At 40.2% G+C, this 22,749-nt stretch overlaps 1 protein-coding gene across 1 annotated transcript; it reads left to right on the top strand.

The window, feature by feature from the left end:
- The first annotated feature begins 4,706 nt into the window (after positions 1–4,706).
- On the top strand, positions 4,707–22,371 carry LOC5568365 (NADP-dependent malic enzyme). The gene is made up of 4 exons (XM_021838240.1): positions 4,707–5,068; positions 19,649–21,047; positions 21,109–21,403; positions 21,463–22,371. The coding sequence occupies exons 1-4, from the start codon at positions 5,049–5,051 to the stop codon at positions 21,621–21,623; spliced, it is 1,875 nt and encodes a 624-aa protein (XP_021693932.1). The 5' UTR covers positions 4,707–5,048; the 3' UTR covers positions 21,624–22,371.
- The last annotated feature ends 378 nt before the right edge of the window (positions 22,372–22,749 follow it).

Genomic DNA, 22,749 nt, shown 5'->3' with positions numbered 1-22,749 from the left:
ATAAAACATGAAATAATGGTCTTCGATATTTTTATTGGCAATACTGTATGCTTTGTGGCTTGAAAGAATGTGATAGGGGCACAAGTAGATAAGTGCCCATAAAAACACTAAGCAGAGCGGCAGGCTCTGTCCCAGTTGGAACATACTGCCAGTTGACAATTGAGCAAGAGTAATAAATTCCTAGATATATTGCTGGAGAAATTTAATGAGGATTTTCTGGTCGAGTTTATTTGGGAGTTTCTAATAAATTTACTAGAAAAAATCCCTAGAGAAACTGTGGATTAATTTTTGGAGGAATCACCTCTATACATGGCAGTAGTAATAAATGGAGAAATCTAAGAGAATGGGAAATTTTTGGAGTAATCCACGTAGAAATTAATGGATTAATAATTGAAACAAACAAATTAGAAATTACTGGATGTATTTCCGTTAGTTTTCTCAAGCTAATACTAGAGTAATGATACAATAAAAAAAATCTGTTAAAGAATATATCGACGACTTCAAAGAGAATTGGGTTTCTTAGGATTGCAGGTTTTTTTTATATTCTTGATTTAAAACTGCCTACAAAATAAAGTCTTCAATGAATGTTGAGCCTCGAAAGTATTTTAATAATTATTTAAACGTTTTGATATAAGTTTTGAACCTGAGCAACGTAGCATAGAGTAACTGCAAAATAGATTGAAAAGTTCATCTATGTTCGTGCAGACAATCCGTCTGTCTATGGGTAAAATTTCATTCATGTCTTGTTTGTTGTTTTCCTGCGATTTAGATGTGCGAGAAATAGAAAAAAAACTATTGTGCTTTTCCATTTCGAAACACCCTAGGTACCCTAACAAATTTGGATCTTAATCCAAAAACATATACGAATTCAAAATTTCAAATTCATGAATCAAAAATATAACTCATTTATATTTTTTCCTAAATATTTCATCAAAATCGATCAAACGATGCCAAAACTAGAAAATTTTGAAACTTTTATGTCGGTACCGTAATCCGGGGGCAAATTGATCACTATTTTACAATTTTTTGTTGTCTTGTCCTTTGGAATTGGAATATTGTCAGAAAAATTTCGACAAAAGCAGTACAGTATGGACCATAAAAAAATGCGAAAAATTTTTGATCGTGAATAAATCATCCACAGGCGTTATTTTCATTGTTTTTATTTTTTTTTTTTTGTAGTATATTCTAACACAACTTTGCTATCCAGGACAATTTTTGTCTTATTTTTCTTGCTGTTCTAAATAATGTAATAAAGCAAATAAGTTCAAAGGTTTTGTCCGCCAAAATCTGGAAACAGCGTCTGATTGTTGTATACTCTGGTGATAAACTTTCCACCTTCAAAAATCACATTTTATTGTAGAAAATTTTAGTTTGTTTGGTATCAGAGGATGGAGGAGTTCTTAGTGGACGTGTTTTTTATGATCACAATAAAATATTTTGCCAGGGTCATAGTTTTGAGGGCATTTGCTTCTTATAGGTTTGATATTCCTTTATTTTTTGTCAAAGTTGAATAAAAAATAAATACGGAGGCCCATAACAGATTTTTGAGAATGAAATTTATTCCTTCAGTTAGAGATAACTTATATCAATACTAGCTCATAGGTTTTGAGCAAAACGGAGCCGCTAATCACACTTATATGAAGGTTCAATCAAAACTCTCCAAAATGAGACGTTTTTTCGAAAATATGATTAAGTCTCCAATTACCTAGGTATGAACCAATTCTATCATTTGATATAGGCGTATGCTGGAGACAAGGCCTGTGAAGAATCTCACGCCATCGTTGATGTTTCAGAAGCTTTCATCACACAGATATTGAACTCGACGTTCGCATGATAAAATTTGAAGGTGTGCTTCCAATTCCTCTCTGGTAAGGTGAAAGTAACATCATGTCCATAGCGAAAAACTGAGTCCAAATTGATTAATCAATACAAGTAATGAATTATATTTATGTTTAAAACACATTTTCTATGTTAAAACTACCATGAAACATGATATGACGATTTTCGCATTTTTTTATGGGCCATACTGTACTGTATTGATCTTTATCAGTTTATGTAATTGACTGTTCATGAAATAATATTGAATATATTATAAAATTTGTTTACATATCAAAAAATTGAAATGGCACACTGGGGCGAAATTGATCATAGAACAAAGAAGCAGATTTAAGGAAAAACAAATTCCCTCTCTACTAAATTTGGGTCTCCTGAATCTGAATATGATGTCAAAATTCTTACAACTCGTGTACTTCATCATTTTATTGCAAAAATAAACTTTGATGCAACGCCAAAAAAAGCAATAAACTAGCATGCAACGCCCAGTGGCACAGTCGAAATACGTTTCTGACGAAATTTTTTTCGGCCTAAAGCGTGAATCGAACCCACACTTCTTGGTGCGATGCGGCTAAATGCTTGGTTACACTAACCGCACGGCCACGAAGTTCAAAATCATCATTAGACATCTATAAACTAGAAAAAATGGAATGTATGTTATTCCAACGAAACGTTCAGCAATCTTAGGAGGAAATCTCGCATGACTTCTGATCTCGCCCTAAAAGCCATTGGTAACCGTTGATTCTGAGAATTTGAATGAATTTTCATGTTATTTAACAACGCTATGGGAAAGAAAGGATCATTATCTACCTGCCGTGATGTTGGTTTGAATGCTTATTCTTTCTTTTGCTCAGAAACAACGAGCTACACACGTGGCTACCAATGGCTTTCAGGGCGTTATCTCAGAGTATGCGAGAAATGTGCTTTGGCACCGACCTGATCAAATTTGCCCCAGTGATCAATTTGCCCCCGGAATACGGTACTTGGTATTGTAAAGGTTAAAACAATTGCAATGGTATGGCATCAATAAGAATATATACCAAGGTGTGGAAGAAGAAGCAATGGCTATGTATTAGTAAAGAGAAAAAAGTAAACAAAAATAACTACTTCACTAACTTAGACGGTTTCTTATGGGAGCTCACTCGCTTGTAGATGTGAAACATTTTGCACCGTACATGGATGTAACGCACACTAAATGTCTTCTTCCTCACCTCGTTATATATTCTCATTGGTATGGCATGCCTTGCCGTGTTTTGCATCCGATACTTGTAATAATAAGTGATTGTGGTAATTGTGGTACGCTACAAAAGGGGAGGGGGAGTAGCTGGTCAGGCACTGCGTGAAACCTAGTTTATTTGAAATAAACTAATAGAGGTCTACAAGCAAACTGCCGCGAATACCAAGAATGAAATCGTATCGATGTTTGTTTGACGTCATTTGAGCTTTCGATCAACGTCAGTCCAACAAGTATGTGAATGCTCCGCAGCAATTCTGTTTATGTTTGCTTTCTCACAGCAAACAAAAGCAACGTTGTGACAGTTATCATAGCATACAATTAGAATTTTGTCAACATTGCACTACTACGCAGGCAGTTGTATTGGTCTATGTACGCATCTTCCTCGTTTAAGCAAAAAAAAAGAAAGTCATACCTCCAAATTTCAAGAGCACAAATCTAAGGAACCATACAGCGGTTCAAGCTAAAACCTTGATCGATTGGCCACGGAATGAACAAGATCTGTTCAATGTTGAATTAAGATTTGAAGTGTGGCTTTGATTCGCTTCCACCTTAACCTCAAAGTGTCCCGATACAACAATGTACAAATTGCATTCATCTGTTCTGTCTTCGTCCATTAGTTGGCTGAAAACCAACGGCTCCATCATATCATCATATGTTAGCACAATCGTGGACATCGCACGGGGTTTCGTAATAATTTTTATTTTTATGAAATACGACACCAATCACCCGGAATCTTATTCGTGTATTCCGACCGTACTGGCTTGCATTTCACTAGCACTCTTTGTCTTTGTACAATGATTTGGATTTACTCAGGTGGCGGAAATCTTTGATGCTTGCTATTATGCCGTTTTTGTTCGAAATAAAAATCGAAATTTCGCGAAATTCCGTTTTATTCCGTTTGTTTTCAGTTTTCTGCGGAAATGTTTTTACAATTTAGCGAAACGAAACGAAATCGTAAAATAAAAATTCCGCTTGTATGAATTCCGTGGAATTCCGCGGAATTTCGTTTCGAAGCGTGTTTGACGGAATCATTCGGTATTTCGCATACCCTTACTGGGCGTTGCAACAGATGTTTAGCAAGGTGCACCCTTTAATGGACAACATGGTCCACTGGAAGCATTAGCCGGTGTTTAAAAATACACTAAGCGATACGATGCTTATGCGAAAACGAGAATTTCATGGTATTCTATGATCATGCTTGTGCTCTAGTGAGTAAAGCTAACGATGATCACATCATCTTACTAGTAAAAAAGCTGGTTTTCCCCATAACTCGTAGATCTTCTCACCAACCATGGATTCCCTAGGAAGCCCCCATTTTTTCGCGACCGTAGTTGCCAACCAGCTGACAGCTGGCAAAACCGAAACGGACCGGTTCTGCAAAGTACCTAACATTGTACTGCTCGCTCGTTGTTGCAGGTTATGGATAACGGAGCGTCGACGGACGGACGGACGGATGGATACTCTTCTTCATACATATGGTGGGTTCGCCCGTTCGCTTGCTCGCTCTCGCGAGAGAGGACGATTTCGCGCACGTTGCCTACTGAGATGATGGCCCACACGGTGTGCTTTCTGCCACGCGAGAAGGGGAGAGCATTTTCGCCCTTCATTGATATCCAAGCAAAGAGCAGACCAAGCGAGCTAGCGCTAGTCAGGAGACGGCCGTGTCAGACAGAAAGTAGAACGGTAGGAGTGAGTTTGGTTCGCGTTTTTTGGAGCAAAATTTCGAGAAATTTTGCTAGTGACCCTGAAGGTCCTGTGCGGGTGTTGCGACGTTTCAGGAATTGGAAAGGTCCCCGAAAGTGTTCGACGGTAGACGGGCAGAACCGGTCGAGTTCAAAAGCGAAATCAGCTTTACGCGACCGAGAGTGAAAGGTGTGCGGAAATTTTTCTTCTTTGTGGAGTGCGAAATTGGTGCCAGATCGAAGCAACCTGTGCAAGGTTTCTGTGGGGATAAAATAGGCCCAAAAATAGCGACAAAATGCTAGCGAGACAAGTTATGTAAGTGTCCTCACGTAGACGTTAAGTGAAAACCTTGAAATTGTGTCACTTTGTTCGGACGAGTTGGTGATTCCAATCTAGTAGGGCTCCATCCAGAATTTTCGGAAATCGGAATTCGATGGGCTACTTGATTGATTCCAGTTGTGTGGATGTGTGTGTGTCATTGAGACGTGCCTGGAGTGGTCGTGGAATTCCGCTAAACAAAGCGGTTAACTACCGATTGCTACGGCTTCGCGTAATTAACCACGACTGGATTTCATGCAAATTAGGCGAGCTGGGGTAAAATCATCCCCCGACGAAACCACTGAACGATTGGTGACGTAATAGTAGAAAACCGTTCGAAATGTTTTTTTCCTTTCATTGAGTTTTTCCTGGTGAGCAAGCGAGCGAGTTTCCTGCGAAAGAGAGTTTCAAAGCACGCGCACACTCCTCATGACACAAACTACGCTGCGTCTCCATTCCGTCACATGGTTGTGCCTCCTTCTGGTCGCCTGTTTTGTTTGTATACATTTTATCAGTAACCCTGAGCAAAAAATAAAACAGATATGCTGACAAGAGTATCGCACTTGATCCACTTCAATTAGAGAACGCTTAAGTTGTCACTTCTGTGCACCGGGAACAGTCATATGCAGAATTGTTGCTGTTCTACAATTTGAATAAATCGCAAGCTCTCAATTATTTTACCACCGCTTGCTGTGACCTAATTACGAGTCCCACATAGACATCCAGTCGTCGTCGTCGTCGCTTACTGCGATATACAAAGAGCGTAGCGATGATGCTTTGACCTTGAAGTAGGCCATGACGTTTGTATACGGAGCGGCGGTTAACTGACAAGCGTAGTGTTTGTGGGAGTGCGTATTCTGAGAATGCGCATTTCGCGGGGGGCTACGTCTTTGTTGTTGGATACTTTACACGGATTTTTATCACTTTCGGGTTGTCCCAGATCTCCGAGGTGATAAGTTGGAGAGCAAACAAACATATCAGCTGGCAGAGCGTGAGCGGAAGTTGATACACGCTTCGTCAGTCCAGTTGCGGATGGCTGTGCTCCAATGTTTGTGGATGGATATTAGCGCTGGCGATACATGTGATGTGATAATGGAGAGATATTTGCGTGCGAATAGATTCACTTAATTGGAGTAATGATGCCAACAGAGTGTCGTGTTGCGATGAATGATAGAAGGAGCATTTAGAGTTGATTGAGGGTGTGACGTTTGGTAGCACTCTCGCTTTGTAGTAATTAGTGCTATGGGATCAAATGTCAGCAGCAAGGCTGGGAATGGTATTGTAAGCTACGTCAAACATTAGAAAATGCATTTCTCCGAAAATGGATGTTTTTTATTATATCCATGCAAGATACCCTACTTCGCTAGTTGGATGCGTAAGAGCGCATCCGAATGCGAATCGAATGCACCACTTCCGAAGTTAAGTTTCTCGCATGGATTTTGAGAAAAATGCAACCTCTGCGAGATACCGTTTTATCTTACCACGCCGACAATAATGCCTTATTACAAGTTACAAGCAGCTCAAAACTGCAATTTTAATATGGTCATAAAATAAGTACATTATTACAAATTTTGTTCTGACTTACAAGATAGTTTCTCCTGTTGTTCCTCTTGCAATAAGAATTTGATCAGCCGGCTACCACGGTTCGTTACGGTACTAGTTCTTATCAATTAGATGGTAATTCTGAATACAGTAATTACGCAGCGTATTAACTGGGACCTTGCCGGTGCACAACCCTAGCTTCCTAGTTATCCAATGATATCGTATAGATCTAGACAAGCAATTGAGCTAAACCGTGCAACCAGTTCAGTGGGTTCTTCACACCCCAGCCCGTAACTCCGGTTCTGTTCCATCAGTTCCGGTTTTACCAGGAATTTCAACCACTGCCAGGTTTGCTACGGCTCTCCTGAAAATACCTTTCACCGTCCGAACCATCGCTAGTTGATCTCCATCAACAACGACTACCAGATTCCCCACTTTCAGAATCCTTTGTTCATCATGCCACTTCGTCCGCCGATTGATACTGGGCAAATACTCTACTCTACTCTTTTCTCTTTCCGTCGACCAACTGTTACTTCTATTGGACCAAGATAGTCGACCCCGACTGAGCAGAAGGGACGTAGCTGCGGAGCTGGAAGCAGTGCCATCAACGGGACTTGTGGTTGACACCTATTGACACGACACCATGAACACCCTATTGCGACTGACGTTACCACCGACGGTAGCTTGGAAATAAAGAATCGTTGCCGAAGTTCGTTAAACACTGTCTCCCGATTTGCATGCCCAAACTTTTCATGGTAGCTCTGTATGATCTTAAGTGTTACCTCGTGGCGCCTGGGTAGAATTATCGGGAGCTTTTGGTCGGAATGAACTACTTCTCATAAAGATAATCTACCATCCATACCATCCATGACTCCGTCAGCATCAAGAATCGGACGTAACGGGTAGAGCCAGCTCGATTTGTCAATATACACCGTTGAGCTAAAATCTCGTCTAGCTTCCAACACCTTGATCTCCTCCGGAAAGCTATCATGTTGAGCTTGCTTCAGTAGAACATTTTCGCCTGCTTGTAGCTCCTTTTGACACAGAGACTGGACTATTCGCTTTGGGTTTCCTTTTATGTATCGCACCATTGAGTTGCAAGCCTTCGACACAAGAATTGGTTCGCCGCTCCTTTTCCTGCGACAGTTTTCCACAAAGCGTACGACTATTCTTCGCCATCGTGAAGTAACTTGAACGTTAATGAGAAAACGCCGCGCTGCGAGACATAACCAGCGAACATTTGACTATTCCATCAATCACTGCTCGAAAGTATGCCGCGCAACCATACGCGTGAATGCTGGCATCAGTGAAAACATGAAGCTCCAAGCAATCGATTGACGTTGAACAGCTGCCATCGAAATAACAACGCGGGATGCGAATTTCGGAATCGCTCGGCAATCGTCCAGTCCATCGATCCCATTCAGCAAGGAAATCATCATCTATCTCTTCAACCCACTCGCAACCAGTACGCCACAGTTCTTGGACTATTAATTTTCCATGGATTGTAAATGGCGTGAACAAACCTAGCGAGTCGAAAAACCCCATGACACTGCTAAGAACAATTCTCTTTGTCGGGCGAACACCTTCTAGAAGATACGGTTTCACATAATGTCGATGCTCCATCGAAAACGAAAATTGATCATACTTCGGGTCCCAGACGATTCCAAGCACCCTTTCAGTTCCGTTCTCATTGTCACGGTTGAAATGCACCGCTTGCGACGCCTTTTCTTTGCCCAGTTATCGAGAAATGTGCCGGAGTTAGCCACCCAGTTACTAATTTCGAAACCGCCTTCCGAATGAACGAATCGAACCTCTTTCGCTCTGTCGATGGTTTCTTCGACCGTGTCTACACTATCAACATAATCATCGACGTAGTGTTTCTTTTCTATCGCGTCGGCGGCTTCAGGAAACCGTTCCACAAACTCATGAGCATTTCGGTTTTTTACATATTACGCTAAACTCGGAGAGCATTTCGATCCGAACGAAGTGACGTCCATGACGTATACGCTTCATCTGGACTATTACGGAAAACGAATAATTGAGCGCTTTTGTCGGCTTCTCGTATGAGTATCTGGTGATACATTTCACGTATATCGCCTCCGAATCCGATTGGACGCTCACGGAAACGATTGATTACGCTTGTTAAAGGAGTGAGCAAATTCGGACCGGTCAACAACTGGGAGTGATCGCGCAATATATCGTGTAGATCTTCATTGAAAACTTTGTGATGGTATCCCAGAAAATTTCCTTCTCGAGGCTTCTTCATCGGCCCGGTACACCGCCCAACCGAGTTTGGATTTCTCAGCGATAGGTTCTCCTTGCTCACCAATTTTGGCTTCCATTGGAACGATAGCATGCAGGTTATTCAGGCCAATCAGCATACCTGGTCGCTGACTTGGATATGAATAAAATGGTACATCACGAAGGAATGGATACGCTGCACTCATTTCTTCAACATCTACAGACAGTCGTGGCAACAGAAGTTGCTTTATGGTCTGCACTGCCTTCAATAGAAACTTTTCTTCATTTCCAGATACCCAGAGGTTTATTTTCGTTGAGCTTCTTTCATCCCGTGTGACGTCTGCTGTCCAGGTGATTGTTAGCGGCTCGTGAACTCCTACTGCGCCCAATTTGTCTGTCAATGACCGCTCCACTAACGTTATTGACGCTCCTTCGTCCAAAAACGCCAGTGTCTTCACCATACGATTTCCACAGTACAATTTCACCGGAACCATTCGGAACAGGATTGCACCTTGTAATTGAAAATGTGTGTTCATTACAACCCTAGTTTCATCTGGATGCAGGAGCGGATGATGACGTTCGTCACATTCTTCAATGTCGCAACGAATTTTAAACTTGCATGGTGCTTTTCCATGTTCATTTAGGAAGATTTTACAAACTTTTTCCCTCTCCACGATTTTTATCCGATCGGCAAAAGACATAGCCCTAAAGTCCTTATATTCATAGGAATGATAAACCTATTTGTTTTTGATGGTAACTAAATCTTGATAAGAACATTCGTGCAATAAGCTTCGAAAAATGAACATTTGAAAATTTTGCCTCACACATTTGTCACCTTCTTAGCAGTTTGCACCACTTACGAAATGTATGTTTTCATCCGGAAAAACTGCTTCAACCGAATAATGTATGTTGCCTAGTGAGAACAAATGAATAAATTTAGCTGGTGAGCTATCATATCTACTGTTTTAAGCTGGAAATCGTGTTATTTCCACTATATCGATAACTGGTACAAGGAGTGTATGAAAGCCCAATTATGGTGATACTCTGGAGACAGTTTGTTTACATTTTTTGATCTGTGAAATAAAAGAAGTAAAGCTGTTTTACTGGTGACTTCCACGACGGGAAGGTTCAGTAAGGCATTATCTTCATGTTTTGTACTCAATTGCTAAGATTTTTCAATCACACGTTCGAAAATGTATAAAAGCGGAAGATGCTAATTTCATGGTAGAGGGGGGTTTTCAGTGACACTCTAGTTTTGAATTTTCCCTCTCACTACATTTCGACTCCTTTTCGAAAATTAATTTGCTCCCATGAACCCATTGCAATAAATTGATTTAACATGTATTTAACACAAAAATTTTGGAAAATTCTATAAGCAATCACTTCATTACATATTCGCGTTGTATTATTGTCATCTCTGGATGATTTTTGAGTTCATTACGTGCAAATATTCGATAGTCCATAATTGGGACATTTTTATGTCGAATGCTAGGAACGCTATTGCCATAATTGGTACAAAGACAACGCTTTTTAAAACAATTTTTTAGAAGCTTAAAGTCAATTTAGTACTGAAACTGTTTAATTCAACTGCTTCGCACGGCTTCAAACTAGTAATTAACACCAACAAGTCATGCTTACGTTTTAGGAACGCGGTTAAAACTTGATTTTTATCCGTACTGTTGACATATTGCATCCATAATTGGTACACCTACCCTATACTGGTATTGAAAAAAATCTTTAATACAATACAAAATACTTCATTGAGGTATTAGACAGCTATTGAGGTCTGCTGGAGGTATTGAACTACTATTGAAAAATTTCACTTTTATATGAAAATCCATCAAATATTATTGAGGTATTACAATACTTGATCTAATTATTAGTTTGGTGTTCGTAGAATATACTTGAGATATTATTTGAGGTATTTTACCTCTTATGCAGGGCTCATTCATACCTCATTCAGGTTGTAGGTATTGGAAATTATCTGGTATGGAATACCTTAGTTTGGTATTCAGGAGTTATTTTCTTCTGCTCGGGGTCCATTGAATGTTCTGGTGTACTGTGGTACTGTGGGTGTAGACTGCGCCTTTCTCTTTCATGCCTACTCTGTCGGACTTAACAGTTCTAATTTCGCGACCAAAAGTCGGAAAAGGTCCTCAAATTCACCTTCCGTTTATTATTTTTAAAACGGACCCACTCTCTTTTATCAGATGACGGTAGCTTATCCAGCAGATTTTGAAGCAACAAAGGATTGACGAGATGTTGTTTCATGTCAGTAGCTTCAAGGTGGTTGCAGAGTTGTTCGACATGCCACTTTCCTGTTTACCTGTTTCTCATTCTTCTTTCTATTTCCGATTCCTCCTCGGATTCTTCTTCGCAATCTTCATTGCATTCCTCTTCTTCTGAGCTGGTTGATTCTTCGCTATCACCGTCCGAGCTTTCTTGTTCGGGTTCTTCCTCCTGGTCATCGAGCTCCGACATCTTCTCGTGCAAATCAGATCCTTTTCCTTTTATTCCTCTAGCCTCGTCCTGCAGCCTTGGCGGTATACGATTGGCATCTTTCTTCTCCACTCTTATCTTTTGTAATACGGAATTATTCAACTTCTCCTCCACATCTGCCATTTTCGCGTGGTAATCTTTCCGCATGCGCTCCATTCGATCCGAATGCTCTTGTTATTTCTCGCAACGCCTTTTTCAGCAGCTCTTCCTCCTGCTTTATTTCGCGCTGACGCATCTCGGTCTCCATTCTCCTTCAGAATCCGCTCCATAACCATACGTTTTTCCCAGAGTTGGCATTCTTCTTCTATCTCCCTTTCTTTCGCTCGTTGCTCCTTTTCCAAGGCTTTCAGCTTCTTTTTGAACAACGAGTCCGATTGATGATCCGACTTGGCGCTAGACTTGTTGGAAGCATCATCTACAGCACGAGACTTCTTACCTTTAGCTCTTTTCTTCCGGTTTAAATCCAACTTCTTCGATAGGGCTTTTTCGGAACCACTTTTCTTGGTTTTGGATGTCCAGTTGTTGCATCCATCACAGCCAACCATCCCTTCATCAGTGTCGGAAACCATGACACACTGTTCATGTGAGTGCTTGCTTCTGTGACTGCTTGTTTGTTTGTCTTACTCTGCTAGTTTTTCTGCTAAAATTTGTGTTTTTGCATCTGCATAAATTGTGTGTAAATCTAAAACCAATCATTGCTGATCAAAGTTGCAGTATTGTGATGAATGCACGTAGAATATCAGCCTAAATTGAGCCTAAAACAATTGACTGTAGAGCTCCGTTTAATCAACAGTCATTATTTCATACATTTGTGAGTGACCACGATCAAAATAATGCAGTGCAACAAATGCTTAATTGCTATCGATCGTAAGAAGGCACCAGCAGCATCCACTCCTGTTTTATCTTCATTGAAAAGTGATTTTCTGTTCGACGGTACCGTAATCCGGGGTAACATTGATCATTTTTTTGTATATTTCTTAAATATTTCGTTTGAAAATGCTAATGTTGCAAATTTTATATTTTTAAAAAAAGTACTGCCACCCATAGCTTGTGACTGTATACTGCATTTTGTTTTTTGAAAGATTAAAGCATGTTTAAAAAAATGTTTTAAGTGATTTTTTGATTTAGCTGATATGGGGTAACATTGATCACCTATGTAAACAACGTTCGGTTATATTGAAAATATCGTTACTTTCTTAAATCATGGCCCCCGAAGCCGAATATGAAAGCCAAATGCTTACATGTCATTTACTTTTTGAGTTATTTTAAAATAAAAACACTTAGAACTACGGAATACGCCTAAAGGTAGGCAATTTCATAAGGGAAATCTATATTCTTTACAGTAATTCGTTAATGTTGCCTAATTGAGCATACTTATGAAAGTTTTGACAACGGAATCGTTTTCGGCGATGCCATTTTTAGTAAGAACCGCATTTTCCTTGCGCATATCATTTGCAGAAGTTATGTGAGACATGAATCTTTGGTAGTGTCATCCTTACCCATTGAAATCATTGTTTCGAAAAGTTGACAAATTTACGCATAATGTAAACGCAATTTTCACAAAAATCCTCACTTACATTAGCTTATGAATATAAGAAAGAGAAGCACCATTCGTGATTTGGAAATGTTCCATCAATAAATGATGATACGAACTTTTTACGAGATGAGTCATTCCGATCAATGTTACCCCGCTGATCAATGATACCCCGGATTACGGTACCGAAGAAACGAATGCGCGCGATTCTATGAGCAGCAGCGACAAAGGCACATTTGAGGCTCGAAATAATTTCAGAGATGCTTTGTACTACCGTAAAACGGGGTATCTTTGATCCCGAGTAACACACATGTTATAATTGTGTATTATCAACTAATATATGACTGGTCACTTATCTCGGGCAGCTTATTTATCATAGAACTTAAATATGGTCTCAAATCTTTTAGCGAAACGCATTTTCACAAACTGGGACCATTTTTTTAATATAAGTCATAACTTTCCATACAACGTTAAACGCCTAGAGGTATGCAATGCCTTATAAATGTTCTGAATTCATTCCATTCTGTTCGATTTATACACCGTTATCAAAGTTACCCCAGAACAGAAAACCGACTTTCGATTATATGAAAAATTATATATCCATTCAAAATAAATGTTTTGCCAATCTGTCAACGGCAATCGATAGCTAGGATGTCAGTGCTTGTTTTAAAAATACAAAATAATAATTCTTTGAATTAGTATGCATAAATAATCAAGTTTACTTCGAAAAAACTATCAAAGTTACCCCTTTTAAGGTACTCTCTTTGTTTATAACCAACGTTGATCGTAGTACAACAGATGATGATATTTCCAAGCTTGTATGCGAGTGTTTGAATACGGATGATCATGATGAATTTAGGGTAAAAAAGCTTGTATCTAACCTGAACTTGCATGGGTTGTGCTACTTTTCCCCGAATGTCATTTCCCCTAACGCCAGTTCCCCGAATGCCAGTTCCCCGCATATTCCGTTTCCCCGAACAGCCCACTTCCCCGAAAAGTTTTTGGCACTCATATTTGTCATAATTTTATACATAGAGTAAGGTGGTGCAAAAGTTCGACCTTAGTGGTATAATCAAAGTTTCCAGGAAAACAATAGCAGTTAAAACAAAACAAATACCATACAGTGAACCGTCTACATATTGGCTATAATTTTGCTGAACAAACAAACTTAATTGTCTTATTCGAACTTTTGCCCCACCGGTGGGGCAAGAGTTCGAATCTAGTGTGGGGCAAAAGTTCGCTGGCTAAAACACAAAATATCGATCCTTTTATGATAGGCATACTTTACACCAGCCGTAAACTTAAGTTTGACTAAAAATACACACTAAATTTTCATCAAAAAATTGCCCAAAACCGGGTTAATTGTAGTATACTCAAAAATAGCAGTTTTTCACAAAACTATGTGGAAATGTAAAATTTTGGTGACAATTTTCACACGATCAGACAAATTTAACTGAATTTGAAGATAATATGTGGAATTTAGGCAATTTGCAAATCTTTCCGTGATTTTATACATGGGTCGAACTTTTGCCCCGCTGATTCAAACTTTTGCCCCTATATGGGCCAAAAATTGTTTTCAAGCATCTATGCAAAAACTAATACACCTCAAAACAACCTTATGATAGGCCTAGAAACGCCCTTACATAAAATATTGAAAAAGATTTTATTTTCAATTGGTTCCATGCAACGAAAGTTTGACCAAAAATTACAATATTCACGTCGAAAAACAACAAACAGTAATAACTTTTCCAAATCCCAATCGATTTTTATGATATTTGGATTGAAAGTCTCTTGCTTGAATAGCATTCGAACCACCATGACCTTTATAAGATTTGTTTTGAATTGAGCTGGAAATCTTGAAAAGAAACTCTTACCCCACTCGAACTTTTGCCCCACTTTACTCTATCAGGGGCGTGAACGTACTGTTCATCTGATATGCACCCTTCTTTATTTGATTGGCGGTTCTTACTAGTGCTCAGCATATTTGGCAACATTCTGGACTATACCAGAATGACTAAATACCTCTTTCTTTTGTTTGCTGCCAGTTCTTTCTAATTCACCATTCTGCCACTGAAAACTATTATAGCACCTATTTGAACTGCTACACTTTTCGGGGAAACGGGTCATTCGGGGAAATGACATTCGGAGAAATGGGTCATTCGGAAAACTGGCGTTCGGGGAACGGCGAATGGTCTTGATGGTCGCGAAGACAGCAAATCGGCAATGCTCTGTTGCACCAAAGCGGGTTAGGTTCGGTAGCACGCGTGACACTGGTGAGACATGCGGCAAACAAGTTTGCGGCCACCGATGATCTAGAACTTGTGGCAAATGGTGGCGTGCATCAATTGGGGGCCAGCATGTAGTAGAATACGATGGTAGTGCTTGCACGGTGTGCCAGAAACCGTTATTAACAGAAAAAAATGTCCAAGAATTTGGCACCTACCATTCGAAAGATATAGTATTCAAGCATCTTCTCCTTGAATTTGAAAATATTCTAGCGAGGGAATCGAAAGTTATCGTGATTTCAAGGTTTTGATCTATTTGCATGGGATATTCACATGCTTATTAATATTCCTCAACGGTGCATCATTATTAACTTGTAAACAAGCCAAGTAACCACCAGCTTTGCATTAAGCATTCAAAACATGTGATATCCAAGCATTTTCCCTGTAAATTTGAAATCATTTCGTCGAGAAAATCAGAAGTTACAGTAATTTGTATATTTACCATTATTTCTAATTAGAGCTTTTTTATGGCTTTGTTATATTAATGCACAGATTTTATAAATAAAAATGTCCATACGACTGACACTCGACATTCAAAAGATGTATTATTCAAGCATCTTCCCAGCTAGTTTGAGTATACTTTATCTAGAGACAACATAACTAAAGTACTTTGAAGTTTTGGAAGTATATTTTGATTATTAAATTACCATGGTCAATGCTTTTACCACTACTAACTGCAACAATTTTTTAATCAATTTGTTGATCAATGTGATTTAATAGCATGATTGACCGCCTACTGTTGCTTCCCCGTTATTACAAAAGTAATACATGCACAAGGAACCAACGGATGCTACTTAGGATTAAGGTTATTATGAAACGAAGCCAAACTTCGAATTTTCAAGTGCACAAGACTGGAGAATATGACAATAGATCGCGTCGAAAATCAATCAAATTACTGGCTTGCTTGTGGTGACCAATGGGATAAATTTTCAACGCGGAGCGCTGTTTGGTTCTCAAGTCTTGTGCTCTTGAAAATTTGAGTTCTGGCTTCGTTCTAAAATCACCTTAACCGCAGCACTCTTAGTGTGTAAGTAATGGAGTTCTCATTCCTTGTACTAAGCAATACCGCGTCCTGCTGCATCCGAATACAGGTCAATTGGGGTTCTGGAATAAATATTTACGTGTTACTATCTTTGAGGAAGTCGTTAGAATCCTCTGCACTTCCACGAGAAGTCAATGGGAGTTTGGAAAATTGGAAGGGGTTATATTACAGATTCGTCATGTTAACAAAACGCTTTATTACAGTATAGTCCTTCAGGGATCATCACATCATTTTCACTGATTATACCTTGTAATACCTCCCTCAAAACAAGATGAATTCAACAACATAATGAATAAAATAAAATAAAAAGTTGGGAGGCGAATGAATTGTATTTTAGAGCCTCTTCAATATATATTTATATGCACAAAACATGACTGAAGATTCAATATAACGATACCTTTGATGACGAACCATTCAAAGATTTTGCATGATGCAAATCATGCAACATCAATCCAAAAAGGTAATCTATCAGTATCTAAAAGAAAAGTCGACACTCGTAGTATCGAATAATTCAAGGAACTAAACAAAATATTAGTCTTGTTGTATTCACATATTTTGCAAAACGTGAAACAATGTTAATTTATACAATAAAATCCTACTGACTATTAATTAAACAAACACATATATAAACGTATCCCCTTCGCTGTCATGAATAATATGTGAACCATCATATTTAGCGATCTCACCAGTTGATAATCCAAACTTGACTGAACAACAAGGTGCCACTTTCAAATTATTCAGTTTCACCAATATGCTTATTTGGGCCATAACGAAACACTGTCCCGCAAAACGCGCGGAAATGATACAAAATTAACAAAAACGAATCCATTTGCTTGTGATTTAACGAAGCACTGGTTTTCTTCAATGAAAGGTACAAGTTGAATGCAAATCTGTTTAGTTAATTTGTGTCGCAATTATTAAATGCGTGTTGCAAACTCTATTTTAGACGATTGAAAAAAAAATCTTAATGACTCCAAAACTTCAAAGTACTCTAGTTATGTTGTCTTTTTATAAAATTTTCTCAAACTAACTGCGGAAATAATTGACTACTGTATCTCTTGAATGCCGAGGGTCTGTCGTATAGACATTTTTATTTGTAAATTATGTACACTTTCATAATAAAGGCATATAAATAAGCTCTAATTTAAACTTCATATAAATAATCATAAAAATTCAAATCACTGTTACTTCTGATATTCTCGACCAAATGATTTCAAATTTGTAGAGAAGGTGCTTGGATATCACATGTTTTGAATGCTTAATGCAAAGCTGGTGATAACTTGGCTGGTTTACAAGTTAATAATGATGCAGCGTTGGGGAATGTTTATAAGCATGTGAATTTCCCCTCCAAAATAGCTCAAAACTTTCAAATCACGATAACTCGTTAAAATATTTTCAAATTCACGGAGAAGATGCTTGAGTGATATATCTTTCGAATGGTGGGTGCCAAATTCTTGGACATTTTTTTCTGTTAATAACGGTATCTGGCACACCGTGGCTTGGCTTACAGACTGGACAGTGGATGTTTGGAAGAGAGGACAATCGGGTATTTTAGATCATCGTACACGGCGGCATATCCAAGTCTCCCACCGACTTTGATGACACCTTCCTCGTTAATATGTGATTTCAACCATTTCATTGGTTACTGTGTAGGCACGCTTTACCCGGATAGTAGACTGTAAATCTCGTTTGGGAAAGATTCACGTTGAGCTCAGCGTGATAGTGCGATGTCTGCTTCACGGATATCGAGGCTGGTTAAGGTTTCGAAAAGCTCAATCACAGCTTTGTGAGCAGTTGCCTTCAAGGCTCGGAAATATCGCATCCAATATGCGACGGAACGACGAAGCTTGCTAAAGTTCGAGTATCGGCTGAACAGATGATCATTAAAGTTGTAATCAACACTAGCTACCATAGCTACACTAACCTTTGCTTCTGACGTCCAGTGTGATCGAGCGATGGCAATTCGCTATTGGGCCACTCAGCCAGTCAGGGCCATTTCTGCAGAGAGAATTTTGTTTGATTTCGACTGGATTTACACCACGGGAAAGAGGATCAGCTGGATTGGATGTACCGGAAACGTGGCTACGAAAGTTATCCATCAGGATGGTGGTGATTCCAAACAGTGCAGGACAGTGGACGAATCAGTCCACAAGTGTAACTCAGCGGGCGGTTCACAAGCGTTACCCTGTTTGACGCCAGCACTGCGCCATACAACTCCAACCGTACAATGGTCTGAGTTTTGGCCAAAGAAGCCACATTGGCTGTGGATGTTAGCAGCCGGACACGAATAACTCCGGTGAATTCTGACCGGACGTAGCAGCATGGTCTATACGCCTCACGGTGTGCTGCAACACACATATTATCGAACTTGCATGAACCTCCGATCTTTTTCCACTATAAGTTGGCCTTGGTAGTCAAAAAAAGCTTGTGGCGTATTAAAAAATCTTTCATCGGCAAAATTTAAAAAAGTCCATTTTTGTATTTTTGCCTTTCCCCATATATGGGTTAATAGGAGAATATTAGAGTTCCACTAATTTTGACGAACTTCAACGGATTTAAGATCAATTAAACATATCTTGAACACGAATGAATTATCGGACGTATCAGTGTATTATCGGAGTTGAATCAGTGTTAAGTATATGCAGTAATTTCTCCATAAGTCGATATTAAAAGAACCATCGACTCATAGAAATATCGACTCATGGAACAAATATTCTTCGGAAATAGTAACCGTGATTTTTGGTTTTAAGTATGGTTCCATGAGTCGATATCGAATAATGGAACATCTACTCATGGAGGTTTTACTGTAGATAAAATGAATCCACTAGGATCAAAGAACATTGGATGGAAGGTAGTTGAAAAATATTATCTTCATTGATTTTTTTTCGTGAAAATTGTTTTTTCTTAAAAAAGCTTAGTTACAAAGTTTGAATAAAATCTGAATAAGTTTAGTTATTAGCTCAAGATTGATAAGAACTGTTCACTTTTCACTCATAATACCGAATAGATTCATGATCTTCTTAAATAAACCAGCTTCCCACAGCACCAAAGCAAAATCCAAATCAATCCAATTCGTCCCCTGTATTTCAACGTAACCTTTTGCTCAGCTGACATCTTAACCTCGAACTTGCTTTCAAACCAGTACACTATCTGTTACCACACAGTACAAACCCTCTCGCGGTTACCACATCGATTGGCGATTGGATTCCTATTTTCATCTTCGAGTCAAGCCTCACACCGTGCTAGATCCGATCTAAACGAATGGTTAAATTTAGAAACCATTTCGTCAAACTACCTATCTCAAATCACTTTTACCAGTCCCAACCTCCGTCAACTTTGTTGTCAACTCAAACAGATGGCTTTAGGTGACACATTTTGCCACCGATATCTTCTTTCCGTTATCTCTAATTTGTCCTTCTTTATCTCCATTCCAGAGCAAGTGGCGCATCAACGGCGCTAAAGTCGATCTCGGCCGCCACCGCGTCACCCAAGCGGTCCCTCTCGAAGGCCGCCATCACTGCCATTGTCCAGCAACAACAAACCCGGGACTACCATGAAGTCACCGGGGACATCATCAGCCCCTCGATGATACAGGGCATTGATCACCTGCGCGATCCTCGGCTGAACAAGGGTTTGGCCTTCACCCTGGAGGAACGGCAGACGCTGGGTATCCACGGGTTGCAGCCGGCTCGATTCAAATCCCAGGAGGAACAGCTCGAGCTGTGCCGAATCTCGATCTCACGCTATCAGGAGGATCTCAACAAGTACCTGTACCTGGTCGATCTGCAGGATCGTAACGAGAAGCTGTTCTTCAAGCTGATTTCCGAGGACGTCGAGAAGATGATGCCGATCGTGTACACGCCGACTGTCGGGCTGGCCTGTCAGAAGTTTGGTCTGATCTACCGACGACCCCGTGGTCTGTTCGTCACGATCAACGATCGTGGGTATGTTTACGAAGTGCTTCGTAATTGGCCGGAACACGATGTGCGTGCTATCGTTGTGACGGACGGCGAGCGTATTCTCGGGTTGGGAGACTTGGGTGCTTGCGGTATGGGTATTCCGGTCGGAAAGCTCGCCCTGTACACTGCCTTGGCTGGAATTCCTCCGCATCAATGTCTGCCAATTGTTATTGATGTTGGAACAAACAACCAGGATTTGCTGGAGGATCCTCTGTATGTTGGTCTACGTCACAAACGTGTTTCCGGTAAGGAGTACGACGATTTCATTGATGAGTTCATGGAAGCTGTGGTTAAGCGGTACGGTCAGAATACGCTGATCCAGTTCGAAGATTTTGGCAACCACAATGCATTCAGATTTTTGGATAAATATCGCGATACGTACTGTACGTTCAATGACGATATCCAAGGTACGGCTTCGGTAGCGGTAGCAGGTCTATTGGCTTCGAAGCGAATCACCGGTAAGAAGATTTCGGAGAATACCTTCTGCTTCTTGGGAGCGGGTGAAGCTGCGATCGGTATCGCAGATTTGGTAGTCAAGGCCATGCAAGCGGAAGGTTGTGGATTGCAAGAAGCTCGGGACAAGATCTGGTTGTTCGACATTGACGGTCTGTTGGCTAAGGGTCGTCCGGAAGGTCGCCTGGGCGGTCACAAGGCATTCTACGCCAAGGATCATCGCGTAATGAAGAACTTTGCTGAGCTCATTAGCGAGATCAAGCCTTCGGTTTTGATTGGTGCCTCGGCTGCTGGAGGTGCCTTCACGCCTGAGATTCTGCAAACCATGGCGAAGAACAATGCACGTCCTATCATTTTCGCTCTGTCGAATCCAACGTCGAAGGCTGAATGCACAGCACAAGCTGCCTATGAGAATACCGAGGTAAGTCCTTTAATCGATCATATATCATCGATTCAGTTCTAATGTCATTGATGTTCGACAGGGTCGTTGTATCTTCTCGTCGGGATCTCCGTTCCCTCCGGTAAAATATGGCGGCAAAACTTTCAGCCCCGGCCAGGGAAATAACGCCTACATCTTCCCGGGTGTTGCCTTGGGCGTGATCGTCACCGGAACGCACCATATCCCGGAGGATATCTTCTTGATCGCTGCCCAGGCCGTTGCCGATCACGTTTCACAGGACGATCTGGACAAGGGTTCGCTCTACCCACCGCTAAGCGCAATTCGAGAATGTTCTCTCGAGATCGCCGTTGGAGTCACCAAGTATGCTTACGAGAAAGGTAAATCTATCAATCGATCGCCATTGATCGCAACAACTAATCAACTCGCATTCTTCCAGGACTGGCCTCGACATACCCCGAACCACAGGACAAGCTGGCATACATCAAGTCCCATCTGTACAACTTCAACTACGAAAGTGCCATGCCCGTGACCTGGAAGTGGCCCCCACAACAGGAAGCCCCCAAACGCCCCATCACCCCAACGAAGCTGCAAGCTTAAACGATCGATGCTCGGTCTCCCAGAAGCGCAGCCAGTATTTATTAAACTTTATTTTAACTCTCATCGTCAATTTGACCTCGTGTTTCACCAACTCAGTTTCTCTCAATCCTTATTTATTACCTTAAAGTCGTTTCCCATGCCAGGTGAATCGACAGTCGATTCAGGCTGTTCAAGCTCAATGACGAAATTTCATCAAGTTTTTCGTTCGAATTTCATACACACCAATTGTGATACCGACGCCGATTTACGCTAAACCCATTAGAATTACGAGAAAAGTTTTGTTTTCTTCTTAAGTAGACACCAGGGGCGCTCTACTGCAAATCAGCTAATGTTCCTCTTTGACAAGCAAAAAAAAACGATAAATTACAATGTTATTAAGTTTTTCCCTAACGTTACCCCAAAGATCTACAAAAGTTTGAGTAACAACCCACAGCACAGTAGGCGACAATTAGAAACTAGTTATGATTAGAAAGGCGCAGCTAGCTAAGCGAAACAAAAAAAAAGAAAGATGCGCTACGTCAGCATTGTTATCAAATTTTAACAACCCAGATAAAATGAGGGAAAAGATGAGGGAAAATTTCCCCCCGGAGGAAAGCCGTACTGAATTACCAACTAATAGGACATTTTAAGTTTAAGGAACGCTTGAGAGCAGTTTAGGTGAATCGATGGAAAGAAATGGAAAGAAGATTAAGGAATATCATTTATCTAACCAGCGATTTGTGACTACAATAAAATTGTGTTACCCTTACTTAGTATTGTGCGTTTTCATTTGCAGAGATCGTCACAGCCAACTGCTCCATTGATTATGTATATTTATGTGTTCCATGCCTTAAAATAATTAGCAAACTGGCAGTATGATTAGAGATCTGTAAAAGGGCCAAGCTTTAGTTTAAGATGGCAAACCTGCTGATTTGTCGACTTTCCACATCTTGAAGTATTTCTCCATATGTCGATGATTTCATCGGCATTCGTCCTGCATACACTCTATTCTTTCTGTGTTCTTGATGATTTCATTGACGATATTTGCTCCGTAAATCATTGGTTACTATATTAGATTTTATTGGTTCAGAACAATTTAGAAACACGAAATGATGTCTGCTTGTATGTTATTATTCTGGAAAGGTTT

The sequence above is a fragment of the Aedes aegypti genome, chromosome 1, assembly GCF_002204515.2.
Source record: "Aedes aegypti strain LVP_AGWG chromosome 1, AaegL5.0 Primary Assembly, whole genome shotgun sequence".
In the NCBI taxonomy this organism is placed as follows: domain Eukaryota; kingdom Metazoa; phylum Arthropoda; class Insecta; order Diptera; family Culicidae; genus Aedes; species Aedes aegypti.
Note: the sequence above shows the minus strand (reverse complement) of the source record. Positions and strands in the feature narration are given on the sequence as shown.